The sequence below is a fragment of the Homalodisca vitripennis genome, chromosome X, assembly GCF_021130785.1.
Source record: "Homalodisca vitripennis isolate AUS2020 chromosome X, UT_GWSS_2.1, whole genome shotgun sequence".
Taxonomy (NCBI): domain Eukaryota; kingdom Metazoa; phylum Arthropoda; class Insecta; order Hemiptera; family Cicadellidae; genus Homalodisca; species Homalodisca vitripennis.
This window is the reverse complement of record NC_060215.1, coordinates 146,646,069-146,662,719: the sequence shown is the minus strand read 5'-3', so window position 1 is coordinate 146,662,719 and position 16,651 is coordinate 146,646,069. Positions and strand designations below refer to the sequence as shown.

Here is a 16,651-nt window from a genome sequence, read left to right as displayed (position 1 = left end):
TTTCATACTTTTGAAAGTTATATAATATTTTTCTATTTGATTGTTTGGAGTAAGGTTTTGATTTAAAATTGTCTTATTATTAAAAGTTTAGGTAACCGAATTTGTTACAAAATTCTCACTTATCTTCCCTGTGTTTATTTTCGCTGGGGCTAAAATGGGGTTAGGTTACTCCAGACCTAGGTTGCTTAAAATAGCTCATTCCCTATAAGTATAAATTAGCTATTACAAATATTGTACCAAAAAACGATAACTTAGAACTAAATAGAAAGTTAACCTTTTAAATACCTTTTCTTTCGCACGTCCAGCATGTTTTGAAACTGATTTCGCGATTAACGAACCCTTACTTTCTGCCATCTTTCGATCACCACGGCTAAAACAAAACCACTGGTCCGTTCTCATTTTCATCTCACGACATCAGCGACACTGCGAGTGAAACTTGGAAACACAGTTTGGGGTTTCAGATAACGGGACTATGGAACTAATAAACTACTCAATTAGAAATAAGCTGTCTTTTCTTGTTTAAGTTGTTATAACATCGATCTATTTTTTAATATTAGGAAATTATTTACATACTTGTATATTAAAAGCTTGTTGCTGTATATTAGTGATTTCATTAACAATACTCTATGCAAATTTCATTCCAGCCTTCCCTTGTTCTCTGTTTTCGTATAAACTTGAGCAAGTTCCAGGGACAACTTTATCATCTTTGGCCACCCAGAACCTCAATATGAGGTTTTGTGATGCATGCAGTATAAAAAGAGACATTTTACTATATTTCTCTTTCACTGAATGTCCCTACAGAAAAAAGAAACCTCCCACATAGGCGCTGTACATTCTATGTAATTGCTTAAAATGTATAAAACGTTGTCCTGGCTGATTGACTAATTCATCATCACCCAGCAAAACCGATACAAGATAGAAACGTGGAATTTGGTGCATACATTTAACTTGTGCCTTAGAAGCGCACTAAGGAAGGATTTTTGTTTCTGGCCTCAGGGCTCCACTCTACAAGCCTCTAAAATTGTGAAAATTTCCATAAGAAATGCATCGAATGCACTACACTGTTATTAATTGAAAGAAGCTGTTAAACTGTAACCAACTGTTTGTAAACATTATAATGCGACAACACAGTCATATTTTTACTTAATTTAAATGCCATTTAAATTACAATGGCCATAATTATACGCTTTTTGACCGATGTACGCTTTTCCGCTGTAGGTATAAATATAGAGAGGGGGTGTGGGGCAGCATAACTTTTTTAATGCGCGCCGTTTAGTTGGTTAATGTCATAGCGGAGCGCTAGCTGTCTCGTTCGAGAGGCGGGGCTATAAAGTTATGTCCTGGCACAGTTCAGTCACCATCATGCGTTGAATCAGTGAGGAGCGTGCGTCTGCCGTTGAGGCCTACTTTTCGAGTGGACGTTCAGTGATCGCAACCCAGCGCGCCTTTTGGAATCGCTTTAATTTAGCCCCGTTGGCCCCTATTCCGGACCGGAAATAAATTGTTATATAGGTCACATTGCGTTTAGACAAACTTCAAGTGCGACAAAACGAAGAATTGGAGTCCCACGGCCCATTAGATTACCTGATAACATTGAGGCAGAGAAAGCTTAAATATTGCCATCACCACGGCGTACAGCGCGCATACATGAATTTGCGGGCCGGTATGTAAACATGTTACAAGAATATTTTCCCACGGCTAGATGAATTGGATTTGAGGGACATTTGGTTCCAGCAAGACAGTGCAACGACACACACCGCAAGAGCATCGATGGCTGTTTTGAGGGAACATTTCCCAGAACGCCTTATCTCAATGAGGGGCGATTTGCAATGACCGGAGCTCAATCTCCCGATTTGTCTCCTTGTGATTTTTTTTCTAAAGGCGTCACCAATCACTCATCACTAACTCCATCATTTGTAGTAAGAAGGCGCACGGCTTGGCTACGAAATCGAGCCACACCAGGAGAGAAAAAGTCTACAGATCCACCTATCTCATTGCCGAGTTGCAAAAGGCGTGGGAGCGTACTGCGTTGCTGGTGTAACGTAGAGCACTGAAGCCTCTCAAACAAGTCCTGGGATCTTGAACGACCAGGAACGTGAATAGGAAGCTCCAGTAACAGCTCAGGGCAGCCCACAACACCATTGATCAACTTCATGAGGAAAACTGAGTCTTGAATCCTTCTGCTAATGTCTAAGTCATGAAGACGGAAGTAAGACTTCAGTAGTGGTACAGGGACTTCAAGGTAGTTGTATCCCATTCGGCAGCCAACAACTCTAATGAAACGGACCTGGACTCGCTCAATATCCGATATGAGCGTAGATTGATACGGAGCCCACACAGAAGAGTTGTATTCCAGGAGCGGACGCACTAGTGTCTTATACAATGTTACTAGAGAGTCAACATGCAGCCTCCCCCCGAGAGACGGGGTAGTATTTGATAATTGGATGATAATTGGATAATACTTATGACTCTTAACCAAATATGTTCTATTAACAGCTTGGCCCTATTTTGTTAGGATGTAAACCCCTTCAACATTTAAACACTACATAAAGACAATGCGCTTTTGTAACTTTCGATGTTAGCCTTTCACTACATTAACCCATTCTGTTTATAACTAACTGTATTTTGTTCAACGATCATAACTAAACTTCTTTCTTTAAATATTATCCAAATGTTTTCCGTCTGATGCCAAGAAGCAACTAAATACTTAAATAATTTAAATAATAAAAAATTTAAAGTTACTAAACAGAGAGGAATTATTTTATCGCTAAATAATGAGTTATTGCACATCATAGATATCTTCATGCAGCATAGTTTAAATTATAGAAGACACACCTAAGATATGTTCACACTCTACATTAACAGATAATAGAACCGAGGACTCGTTATACTCTGCATCAACAGAAGGTTTAACAAAGGCAACAGAGATCTTTTCACATACTATTACAATATATGGAAGAAGGGAATAAGTGAATAATATAGTGATAAAACAATAATACAAATTTTATACATTTAAACTAGAACGTAAAATTAGACTATGGCCATAATATGACTGTAATATATTTATATTTGTTTAGCCAAATCAAGTATGTCGAAGAAGAATATATCTTAATTCAGTAAACTGGAAACAATTTGAATATCAAATATATTAAGTTCACATTTACCAAAGTAGTTTGTTCTTCTTTAGCGACACTAAAATAATAATATCTATTTCACACTCATTCACTATTCATTCAATCACTATTCACACTCATAATGCAAGAAAATACTCATTATTACAGTTCAGAAAGACCGACTAATCGGTCAGGGGAGTAATCGACCCTTTCATTTAAAATTCAATGTTTTACTTAATCGGGTCGTTGGGCCTACGACCCAGTGGACTAATCGAACTTATAAAATTTATAAAACGGGTCGTTGGTCAAACGAACAGAGGTGTAACCGAACCTGCATTTTAAAGGTTTACTTGTTACAGGAATGGGGTCGTTGGCCCAAGGAACCATATGAGCTCTTAGTATTTGTAAGTAAATTGTGGATCGTAGGGCCAATGAACATTGAGTGTAAATTTACTTTTTAAATTTTAAATAATTTTCGTTGGGCCAACGACCCTCTTATTTAAAACTAAACTAATGTATGGGTTGTTGGGCCAACGATCGGTGGATTAATCGAACCAGACCCAAATAAAGTGAGTTGGAGGTTGAAAAGAAGGTATGTGATTCTGCTATAGAGGAACGTTTTACCATAGAGGAAATTGTAATACCTTGGTGTAAGGGATACTGAAGTGGTAATGAGACAAACTTAATTCAAACTATGTGCCACTCTATGACTGTAGCTAATTCAAGCTATAATATGACTTTGTCAATACATATGTATTATGTCAACGACAAAATAAAGATTCTTGATATGTATAAATGTATTTTATCCATTAATATAATCACTGTTTTACAGGTAACCACAAGGAACGAGTGACTTTTGTTTTAAACCAAAACCTGGAAATCTAAATTAATATAAAACGGTGTACATCGAGGTTTCGTGGGTCTTTTCCTAAGCTGGCCTTCAGGCAAAAAAAAATTAAAATGAATACTAAATGTAATGTGATGTAAAGGATGTGCCGCTCTGTAGAAAGCATTCTTTATATTTTAATACATGAAGTATGGGCAGATTCATATTTTAAAATCTTAATTAATTTTCTTCTTAACTAAACAGTTAAATCATAAACATTATGCTTGGCAATGACATTACAAACAAACTTCTGAAAACAAATCCATACTCTTTAGTGTTCTCTTTCAGTTTAGTTTTAATAGGATGTCTTGGACCCATGCTAATTCCACCTCTACATATTTCAGTAGTTTACTACTTTTGGTCCAATTATAATCGAGCAATTAATAAACATCTATGTTCATGTTCGTGCTGGGATTCCATATTTAAAGGTAACCATACAGCTCTAGGGGTTAACCCATTTCACATGATCCATTTTTTTTAATTTTGCAGAAAATTTACAAATGTGTAAGCACAGAAGGTTTCATTAAAAGGCCTTGTATATCTCTAGTAAGACTTATAGGCCTACTAAATTTAATGGAAGGTATGACAAATTTTTGGTGAGTTTTCTTGAAATTACACGATTTTTAGTACAAATCTGAGGTAATCATATATTTTAGCTACTTTACACTATTCGCCAAAATTACAGCTCAAAATAAGAAAATAAATGTATAGGATACTAGTACAATAGATATAAAAGAGACCAAAACCCAAATAACAGAAACTACAATGTGGCCATCGATAATATGTTTTAACTTTTAGGTTAGAAATTTTAAGTAATATCTCAAATAGTCCAACAATCTAGTGGATCGGGGTTTCTGGGTGGGGGTGATAACAAGTTAAATTCAAGATCAGGTCACGTGAGAAAGGCTAAACCGATATGCCCATGTCCAGTAGGCTGCGGTGTGGCCTCGGTGCCACCCCGTACTGCTGGAAAAGTAAAAAACGTCCTCGAGTAGTACCTAAATTCAAGCTCAACACACGTGAGAAAGGCTAAACCGCAATGTTGATGCGGGGAGAGGGGGGAGGGAGAGAGAGAAACTATTTCTAATTCATCAAGAATTAAGTGGTGTCAAAAGTTTACAATATATTACAATAGAATACAATAACAACTTATAGTAGTTAAGATACATTGTCAAAAATATCAGTCCCATGGAAAAATTCATTTAAATTATAAAAGGTCTTTCCGACAGCCAATGATGCAGTCTATTCTTCATCATTCTAGTCTCTATGCTTTTGATTTCATCAGGAAGTCTGTTGTAACACTTAGCCCCCATGTACGAAGGTTTCTTCTCACAAAAGGTCCTGGAGTGATTTGGTAGAGTGAAGTTGTTACCATGCCTGGTGTTGTAGTGGTGCATATCTCCATTATACTGTAAGTGTCTTCTTACCGTATTTAGGATAGTTTCTTGAATATTATAAACTTATGACTGTCAGTATCTTCCATTCTTTAAAAATTTGTCTGCAGCTGTCCCGGCGTTTTAAACCAGCCATAAATCTTAGAGCTTGTTTTTGCAGAAGTAGGACACGTTCAAGATGTTTTGCTGATGTGGCACTCCACACAAGGATTCCATATCTAAGGTGCATCTTGACGGTTTTGTTGGTGCTAATAAGCTTTTCTTCTTATTGTAAAAAATGTTCTACTTAATTTCTTGCACAATTCTTCAGTGTGAGCAGTCCATGTCATAGTAGCATAGAATTTTACTCCTAGATGTTTTATTGATGTTTCAAACTGTAGCTGAGATATTGCAGATATCTCTTTTCTTTTATTGCTAAATGTGAGCTGCTTAGTCTTGTCTTCATTTAAAACAAGATCGTGGTTTTTGGCAGTATTGCAGGGCTAAGTTGACACTAATATGTGTCTATTTCTAAAGTTTTGATTGATTTATTTGCTGTTAAGATAACAGTATCATCAGAATACATTATGGGATGACTGAGTGGATCAGTAAGCATGAGAAGATCATTTGTGAATATATATATAATATATTTTAAATAATAATAAATATATTTCATTTTGTGTGATTGAGTATCAAACATCTAGACACCCAAATATCCAAACTTTGGAACATTGTGGTTTACAAACTTATACATTTATAACATTAACCAACCAGAAGTTAATACTTTCTCTTGTACCTTATATTATACTACCCGTTACCCACAGCTTTGCATGCAATCTCCTGACGAACAAATAGGACATCATAGGCATATCATTTTAAAATTACTTACTGTACCAAACAATCATGTAACACGTAATTATCACTGGAAGATATTCTAGTCTACTGATCCATTTTGTATTATTAGAATTTAAGTTTAAAGAGCTGTATTTTGAGGCCCTGGATATGGATAGTGAAACAGTTTTTATAAGTATCAATGAAGTACTTAGAATTATTCTGTAAGATTTCATGATATTTGATAGAAAAGCTCTGATAACAATGATTTCAGTATCATTTTAAATATTTAGCTAGTGTGGTGGGATAGTAAAGTCAAAGGCCTTGCTTACCAATCTCTATTCACTGTATAACCCTTTTATTGTGGTTCATTCTAGGAATAATTTTTTATATACCTAATCAGTACATCTCTTTGGTGCAAAAGGGACCTACTGCTCTCTTAACGGATACCTGCCGTAACCATTGCACTTTGTTTCTGGTTTAATTTAATTGCTTTGTGATTCCATTTGCAATGGTCATGGGGACACTGCATGTGTTTGTTTCCTCATATTGTATTCACAAAGCGAATGGTTTGTCAACTCATATTAAAGCCTGGTCGCTCCATTTTTGTTTCTTTCAGCTACTTTAAATATGCCTTCTCACAATAGCAAAGAAAACCAATTTAAAAATAAACTAAATATAGTAAAATTTAGATAATATTACTGTCATAACTATTTGCAGTATACTGAATATAGCTTTTTCTTTTTTTCCATGAAAATACAAAATTATTAAATAAGTATTTTATAATAAGAAGTATTTCTTTTTGTGTGGTGGAGTATGAAACATGTAGACACACAAACTTCCAAATATCGTGGTTTACAAACTTTTACATTCATAACATTAATGGGACTGTTATACTTCTAAATATTAGTTTACACCAAGTTGTTTCATATAATTTCAAAGCATTTGAATGATCAGAAGTGTAAAAATAAATGAAGCAGTCCAATGTAATGGATTGCGGTGTGAAAATTGTTAAATAGGCTATATTTCATACTTTTCAATAAAATATATTTAGTACTGGTTGAATATCAGAATTGAAAAGGATACTAACATAATACTTGTACAGGAAGATCGAGTTTGCATCAGTAGAATGAAGGGTAGTTTATTTCTCTAAAACTAAAGGAGGTTGTGTCCATCAACCCTTTTACATCACTGCTTTATTAAAGTTTAAAATTTTGCTGTACAAGTAGGTCTGTAGTATAAATGTAAATTACTCATTTCTAATGGATAATATATAATCATTATAACTCACAATTGACATAATATGTGTTAAACAACTGTTCATATATATTGGTTTCATAAATTAATACTTAAATTAACCATAAGTTAATGCTGAATTACTGATGATTATATAAAGATATATTTTACAGGACCATATGAATCAGGAGTTGCCTCATACAAACACGTGTATTTTAATTCAACTTCAAATTCATTCAAGATATGGACTCTGACAGTGACCTGCATAATTCTGCTTTACGAGTCGACTCGCCGCCTAACTAAACTCGTGCTACAGAAGCGAGTTCGTTACTCTATGACTCTTCTCTTCGTTTCCTCGATGTTCTCTCATTACTACTCTTGGTTAGTGTTAGTTACATACCAGTTTAATTAATCTGCAGTATATAAAGTGGAGCTATAGTTGTAGTGCTCAGAGCTGACACAAACTTGAACACTGTTAGTGTTTACTTATTTTTAGTCTACTTTTTTATATTAATAACGGAGTTAAAATATCAGTACACTGTGCACATAGAATGTGTTTCAAACTCTTTAACTGGAAATCTATCAAACAGGTAACATCAGTTACAGTTAAGCACGTTGTAAACAAAAATATAACTTAGTAAATACACTGTGTACATAGAATGTGTTTCAAACTCTTTAACTGGAAATCTAACAAACAGGTAACATCAGTTACAGTTAAGCACGTTGTAAACAAAAATATAACTTAGTAAATACACTGTGTACATAGAATGTGTTTCAAATTCTTTAACTGGAAATCTAACAAACAGGTAACATCAGTTACAGTTAAGCACGTTGTAAACAAAAATATAACTTAGTAAATACACTGTGTACATAGAATGTGTTTCAAATTCTTTAACTGGAAATCTAACAAACAGGTAACATCAGTTACAGTTAAGCACGTTGTAAACAAAAATATAACTTAGTAAATACACTGTGTACATAGAATGTGTTTCAAACTCTTTAACTGGAAATCTAACAAACAGGTAACATCAGTTACAGTTAAGCACGTTGTAAACAAAAATATAACTTAGTAAATACACTGTGTACATAGAATGTGTTTCAAACTCTTTAACTGGAAATCTAACAAACAGGTAACATCAGTTACAGTTAAGCACGTTGTAAACAAAAATATAACTTAGTAAATACACTGTGTACATAGAATGTGTTTCAAATTCTTTAACTGGAAATCTAACAAACAGGTAACATCAGTTACAGTTAAGCACGTTGTAAACAAAAATATAACTTAGTAAATACACTGTGCACATAGAATGTGTTTCAAACTCTTTAACTGGAAATCTAACAAACAGGTAACATCAGTTACAGTTAAGCACGTTGTAAACAAAAATATAACTTAGTAAATACACTGTGTACATAGAATGTGTTTCAAATTCTTTAACTGGAAATCTAACAAACAGGTAACATCAGTTACAGTTAAGCACGTTGTAAACAAAAATATAACTTAGTAAATACACTGTGTACATAGAATGTGTTTCAAATTCTTTAACTGGAAATCTAACAAACAGGTAACATCAGTTACAGTTAAGCACGTTGTAAACAAAAATATAACTTAGTAAATTGTTGTTGGAGATGTTTACATTGAAGTGAAAAAAGGAAACTCCTTAATCTTGCCAGCAGATCTTATCGGTCAGTGTATGCCATAGTATTATTTATGCCAATTGTTTTGGCTTTAACAAGATCAGATTAACAAAGATCTTAGAGCGGTTGTACTGAGCTAACTGTTTGACAGCATTGTGCACCCTAGAGAATACGGCCAATAGGGTAGAGTGTTCCATACAGTGTCAAGAAGGGTGGTTTCGACCCGTCATCCAGTAGGTTTTGCTGGATATAATAATGGTTTTACAGTTTGAACAGTATCTCCATCTAATTGTCGTTCACTAACTCGTTGCGGCTTGTTTTTATCAGTCCAGTAAAATGGATATAACAAAAACTAATGCCACATGTCTGGATATGGTGTAAATGGGAAATAATATATTTAGTACATAGTACAACAGTAGTTAGTTTCTAGGCAATGATGGATAGTGCTCCCTTAGTGGCAGATTCAGATTCAGATTCATCTTTATTTGTCATCATTAAGATTACAGATAGTGTCATACAATTGAAAGATAGATATAAGATAGATGCCAGTCTAGAGTCGTCTTTGTAGGAATTCCTCCAGGCTGTAGTAGGGCCGTTCCAAGAGCCACCTCTGCAGCGAAGTCCTCAGCGCTTTGCCCCTTTTAGAACGGAGGTCTTGTGGGAGGTGGTTGAATAGCTTTCTACCCATATACGAAGGTTTTTTTCTCGTACAGTGAGAGATGGTGGTTGGGTAGGATGTACTTCGTGGCATGTCTTGTGTTATGTTCATGGGTGCTGCTGAGCCTTGGTAGATCTTCCCCATCAACATAGAGGATTACCTCTTGAATGTACATCGCAACCACAGTTAGGACTTTTTGAGCTATGAAGGCTTCTCTGCATGATTCCCGACTCTGTAGGTCAGATAGAGCCCTAATAGCTTTTTTTTTGCAGGAGGAGAGTTCTTGTTAAATTTTTAGCGGATGTGCCCCAAACTATTAGTCCGTATCACAGATGTGTTTCAAATATAGCGAAGTAGGCAGTTTTTGCAGTTTGGTTGCCGCTGATTGTTTTAATTTGTTTAATGACATATAGGCCAGAGTTCAGTTTTTTGCTTATGTTATCAAGATGTGGTGTCCAGGTGAGGTTTTCATCCAGTATTATGCCAAGGAAACTTTGCTTGTGAATCTACTTCTATATCAGGAAGGACAGGTACCTCTGCTGCTCGTCTTCCAAATGCAACTTGTTTTGTTTTTGATGGATTAACTGCCAGATCATTGCCATAACAGTACTGATAGGCCATGTTTAAGGCCGTGTAGGATGATACCGCAATTTTGTCCGATGTCTTCCCTTTTAGGAGCAGTGTGGTGTCGTCGGCATAAAGCAAGGGTGTGCAGTATTCACCAAGGTATTGTGGCATGTCATTTATAAATAGGATGAATAGGACTGGACCCATCACTGATCCCTGTGGTACTCCTCTGTCTATGGGTAGTAGGTCTGATCTAATTTCTGAGGTGATATCCCTGCTTGTATGTCTTATTTCAACAAGTTGTCTTCTTCCTTGTAGGTAACTTTTGAACCATTGTTTTGCACTATTGTTCACACCTAGCCTCTCCAGTTTTTGTATTATAAGACTATGACTAAGGCAGTCAAACGCCTTGCTGAAGTCCAGAAAAATTGACATCTGTAGTTCACCCTCCTCAAGGCTGTCAATCACGGTTTCGATCAGCTTGATCATGGCAGTAGTTGTTGACTTTCCCTTTTGAAATCCATGTTGGTTGTTTGTTAGTAGGTCATGTTGAGAGCAGTGATCTAGGAGCCTTGAAAGAACGATTTTTTCACATATTTTAGAAAAGGTTGAGATGAGGGAGATTGGTCTGTAGTTAGTAGGTATGGTTTTGTCTCCACCTTTATACTTTGGGTAAATTTTTGAAACTTTCATTCCTGATGGAAATTTGCCCTGCTTAAATGATTTATTAAAAATTGAGACCAAAGGGGGTGTCAGCTCGTTCATGCATATGTTTAGCATTCTAGCAAAGAGATCTCATTGATTCCTGCTGAATTTTTTGACTTTAATTTTGATATAATGGACATTACCTCTTCATTGGTTGTTTGTGAAATGGTGTTGTAGCTTCCGCAATGGTTGCAAAGTGGTTGTTTAAGCAGTTTGTTACTTTTTGAGGGTTTGTTGTTAGGTCCCCATCGACTTTTAACTTGAGCGCAGAGCAGTCTTTTTTCTTATTCCGTGAGGTATTTATCACTTGCCATACCGCTTTTGATTTATTTTCATTCCTTTGAATGAAGTCAGCAGATGTTTGTTGCCTTAGTGTTTTAAGCCTCTGGTCATAGGTTTTTTTTATGCGAGTTGCGTTTTCTTTATCAATGTAGTTGCCTGTTTGTTCATATTTGTCCTGTGCTTCCTTATAACAATTTTTTAGTCTGATAGCTTCTTGGTCAGCAAAGTGTTTTGGTTTACATTTGTTTTTAAGTTTCCTGGTTTTTAGGGGGCATGTTGTATTGAGAGCTCGAGTGACAGTGTTAATGAAGAAGTTATATGCTTCGTCTGTTGATGGGGCACTGAAAACATCTTCCCAGTTTTCCGCTGATAAAATCATTTTAAGGTCTTGTAGACTTTGTGGTCGAAGATCTCTACTTAGAGTAGTAGGCTTTGTTGGTGTGTTTTCTAATATCAAGGAACACATTTGAGCTGTGTGGTCTGATAGTTTTGCATCAATAATTTGAGTATCCACTTCTTCCATTGTAAGGTTGGTACAGATACTGTCTATTGAAGTTTTAGATTCCGGTGTTATTCTTGTGGGTGGCAGAGTGACCCGTTGTATTCCATGAGATGTTAGGGTTTCATTTAATTTGATTGACTTTCGATCTGGTTTTAGGATATCCACATTTATGTCTCCCATGATGATAACAGGACTATTTTCTGCTTTGCTGACTTCTATCATTGCCGACATTAGTTCCAGAGCCTCATCAAGGTTTTTATCCGGAGATCTATATATTCCAATTATATTTAGACATGTTTTGTTGATTTTTAGTTTTATCATCGCCATTTCACATACACATTCTTCACAGTATTCAAAGATATCTACTGCTTCTGCATATTCATCTAGTTTCTCCTCTACAAATATTGCAACTCCTCCTTTTCTGAAGCGCTCTCTGCTGAAATGAGCTATCAGGCGGTACCTAGGTATCAGTGCAACACTTTCAATTTGGTAGGGTTTTAGTCCATGTTCGCTTATAATGACAATGTTTGGTGGAGGTGTTAAAGTTTCTAGAAGATGTATCAGTCTATTTATTTTGTTGTTAACTTCTTGTGTATTTTGGTGAAGTATTCTTACATTTGGTTTGGTACTGTTTGAATGTTTGTGTTGTGGAATTTTCCCTGCTTGTGTACTTCCTTTGGGGGGCGTTGCTGGGATAAAAAATTATGTGTCGGCATATTGTTGTGATGATTGTTTGGGTGGTAACTGTCATCTTTGGCGGTTGAGCTCCTGGAGTTAAAATTTTGAGGGTTTGGTGCTGTACCTTTCTTTAGTCCTGACTCCCATTCCCCTATTTTTGTTTTGTAGTGGTCTATGTAGTCAGCAAAAAATTGTTCTACTGATTTTTCGGGCTTTCTAATTTTTGCATCTTGAGGGGGGCATCTTTTAATTAAATTATTGGAAGGTAAAGATTGATTGTTAGCTTTTTGCATATCGCTTTTAGGCTCTGTTACTTGTACTTTTGATGGTTTTGCTGTTGTTAAAGATTCACTACCTGTGCTGAAGTTTTTATTTCCACACGATTTTCTGGAGAGAGTGGATACAGGGTTTGTGTCTGGTGATCTTCGGGCCTGTTGAAGGGAGCGATATTTAGCTGTTTGTAGTGATATGCTACTGACATTTGTTTGTGGTTTGACTGAGTCGGATATGTTGGGGTTAAGATTGCGAAGCTGTGCCTCTAGTAATTTAATGGTGCGCTCCATTTCATCTTGCTTTAGCTTTATTTTATCCAGCTCATTTGTTGAATTGTAGATAACATTTGGTGTCACTGGTTGATTGCGTTCAGTCTGAGTTGATGCTTCCTTTAGTATTGCATGGCATGGCTTGGAAGTGCAATTTTGGGATGAGTTCATTTTGCTTATTATGAAATTTTGTTGGTTTTTTATTTCTGCCATGTCAAGCACAATAGCTGAGGAAGATGGTGGATTATTGTTCACAGTTTGAGTTTCTATGTTCTTAGTGGGTATTGGTTCTTTGGTTTTTTGTTTGTCCATTTTAGTGTTGAGGCATGAAATAGTATGTTTTAAGTGCTTTATTTCACTAGTGTAGTCTGTTATGAGTGCTTCTTGTCTTTGGTCATGGTTTTCAAAAATGCTTTGGTTATGTGATTTTTCAAGTTTCTCTTTGTCCAGTTGTGCTTGAGTTTCATTTAGCTTGACAAGCAGTTTTTCCATTTTGTCCAGGTACTTTAATTCCTCTTCTTTCATCTCTTCCATTTTTGCTTCGTTGCTAGCCAGATTACTCTCCAGTACAGCTACTTGTTTTTTTAGATGGTTATTTTCCTTTAGGAGAGTCGCACCTATGGTGGCAGCCATTTTAAGCTTGTCTTCATCATTTGTTGGGTCATTTTCTAGAAGACTGTTTTCTAATTCTATTATTGAGCTGTTGTTTCCTGTGGGAAGGATCTTTGTCCCAGCAGATGTATACATGGTTGAGTATCCATTGTCAGGTGTTGGTGTGTCCGTGTTTACATTTGGTGTCTGATTATAAAATGCTGATTCAGCTTCTTTTAGCGCCAAGTTAAATTTCTCGTTTCTGTGACTGTCCGTCAGTGGGCATCCATAAGTATGTATGTTTTCTAAGTATGGAGCCAGGCTGCTTTGTTTGACTGTAGCAGTGGTATTATCCCCAAAGAACAGAATATCAAACTTAGGCGGTTTGTTTTCATTTGTGACAATATCTAATATTTTTGCAGGCCAGTGACGTATTCCTTTGATTTTTCCAAAAATAATATCTCCTGTATTAAATGGACAAACAGTCATTTTAGTAGTTGTTTGAAAATAAGTGTTAGCAGACAAAAAATTGCCAGTTCAGAATAAGTCTACTCGCCAGTTCTTAGAGTTAATTTGTATTATGTACAATTATTTACAAATATTTATACAAGTCAGTATGTATTCAACGTGGACTTCAATGTATTATCACACTGTGTTTTTAAAACTATGAACAGATCCTATTAAAAACTGCAATGAATTGAGACAATGTAATATAATACCAGTGGTGGGCGGACTCAGTCAGTAGTGTCAACAATATGTACAAAGTAAACGAAGCAGACAGCAGGCAGAGCAGAAAAGACCAGCTGACCTTGACCTGTCACTGCAGGTGGCTGCCTCCAATCCAATCAGACAGAGACAGTTACAGCTGATTTTAATATTCCAAGTTACTTTGGTTCTTGCTTGTAGTAACAAGCAAGAATTGACTCTGGTAGTAACCAGAGTCAATTCAGTGCTCACTTCCTGTCATTTACAGTTCAGTTTTGTAAAAGTCAAGATGTTATTTTTATTAAAATCCGTCCAGCAACATATCAAAGCACAACTTTTTTTATACAGAATTAGTGTTTCACAGCTATCACTACAGCCAGTCTTGTTTATAGTAGTAAAAATTACAATTACAACTCTGTGAGGAAACATGTGCTTTTACCTTCAATAAATGTGAGTAATTTTGAAATAAGTTTTAAGTTCGAGTTAGTTCACCAAAAGATAAATTTAATGTCTCATTATAAGCTTTTTACCTGTCGGAAAACTTTTAACTCACTTTTTACAGTTGTTTTGATATACTACAGTGTTAAAATAGAGAAAACATAGAGGAAAAAAATGTCACATACACCACATCACTGTCAAGCCAACAACAATGGCAGATGTTTTAGAGCAAGCCTCATCACTCTCCTGGCTGATTGAAATGGGCTGGGACAACATTAGTCTTTCCCTGTTCAATTTGTGTTTGTGTGCCTTTTGTTGCCACAATTCGGAGATAGGCATAATTAGGCGATTGATTGAATTTGGAAATTAGTTTTGCCAGGGAGTTTTGTGAATCATAGTTCATGATTTCTGTACAGAACTTATCAGATCTTTTCACTTGTAAGGTGTTTTGTTACCGATGTTGATATAACAAAACGTGACATGGATCTTTGTTTTACAAAATTTAATTCATTTGAACGATTCTGGAGTCAAATTTGATGTTGAATTTTTTGTTTACGCACTATCGAACTTGGGAGGAAATGCTGAATAGAGGTTTGCTTTATTACATTCATTGAGGTGTTAAAAACAAAAAGTTGTAAAATTCATAATTTTTCTTGTTCTTACATGGCCTAAGACAAGAATGTAGCCAGGAAAACATTTAGGAGGGATCAAGACAACTGATATTTTCCCGTAGTGGACAGAAAGTAAGGCCCCATATTGTTTCTTAAAAAGTGATGAGTAACTACGGACAGAAATAACAGGTGAGAATAAGAATCTACAAATCACCATCTAACAGAATGATGTCAGCAATGAATACAATTACTTGTGCTATGTAGCTCCAATGTATACGACTTCTGTCAAATGAAAATGAACTGAAACTGGTTTCTAAAATGTATTAGAACCTCATCTGCTTATGAACGATATTTCTTGAATAAATTCTTAGTGAACATTAAAAAAATTAAAAGCATTTAACCCTTTGGCTAAAAATTTACTTAACTAAAATCTATAGATCAAACTGAACACGATCACAAATTTTTATTGGTTTTAAAAATAAAATACAATTTTTATGACACTATGCAAAATTGTGTTTTTTATATATTTAACATATTTGCCCACATTTAATATATTACACACTTTCAGTGCCAGAAATTTTTTTGGAATGATAGTCAATAATGCCAAAGGTATATCTGCAGGTGTTATCCAAAATTACATGTTAATTTAGCAATTTGAATAAGGTTATTATAAAATATCATAACTTTGTTATTTATAGGCGAATTTGAATAATTTTTTTGTTTTGTAAAAAAATGTGTATATTAACACTAAATGTAGGTACTCAAAAACTTCTTATACTGCCAGAAACACAAAAGATAACAGCATTAAAATGTAAAAAATGTTTTTTCTTTGTAACTTTTACGTTTGACACTAAAATAAATATCCAAAATAAATTCTCACATTCAATAAAGTCAATCACACTAAAAGAACACTTTATTTTAAACATTGCCATTAATTTTCATAAAATTACCACCTAAAATAAAAATACTATAACATTTTCTTATTCATTTCCTTGACTGATTTTACTGCTGTTCTTATGAGTGATAGCCATAGTAATAATTATATAACACTGCCTACAGTCTATCCTAATAGAACAAAAAATAATAGGCCTAACATGATTTTGGCTATTTACATATATTTACTTGACAAAAGAAATGTCAGTTACAACGTTGTCATTTAGGTACTCTTCCTCCACTACTCATCTAAGAGTATTTTCATTCAGTGGAAACCTGGAAACATTTATAATACTTCACTACACACCTAAATTACACACACACACTATTTGGCTATATTATAATTATAATCAAACATAAATATA

General features: G+C 35.1%; 2 protein-coding genes across 5 annotated transcripts in view; one reads left to right on the top strand and one right to left on the bottom strand.

The window, feature by feature from the left end:
- LOC124369985 (myc box-dependent-interacting protein 1) overlaps positions 1-597 on the bottom strand; it is a 161,784-nt gene extending 161,187 nt beyond the window's left edge. The window contains exon 1 of the mRNA XM_046828230.1: positions 286-597. Coding sequence (XP_046684186.1) covers positions 286-405 — 120 coding nt within the window. The 5' untranslated portion in view covers positions 406-597. The remainder of the gene's footprint in view (positions 1-285) is intronic.
- Positions 598-4,065: 3,468 nt separating this feature from the next.
- The window catches only part of LOC124369984, a 66,469-nt gene continuing 53,883 nt past the window's right edge, over positions 4,066-16,651 (top strand). For 2 of the 4 annotated variants that reach the window (XR_006923135.1, XM_046828225.1), the window contains exons 1-2: positions 4,066-4,427; positions 7,613-7,820. Coding sequence is in view for 3 of the 4 variants with exons in the window: in XM_046828225.1 (XP_046684181.1) it covers positions 4,220-4,427; positions 7,613-7,820 (416 nt within the window). In the remaining variant the exon portion in view is untranslated. Of the gene's footprint in view, positions 4,428-4,477; positions 4,596-5,390; positions 5,411-7,612; positions 7,821-16,651 lie in introns of those variants that run through there. The other 2 variants (XM_046828226.1, XM_046828227.1) reach the window with 2 other exon arrangements.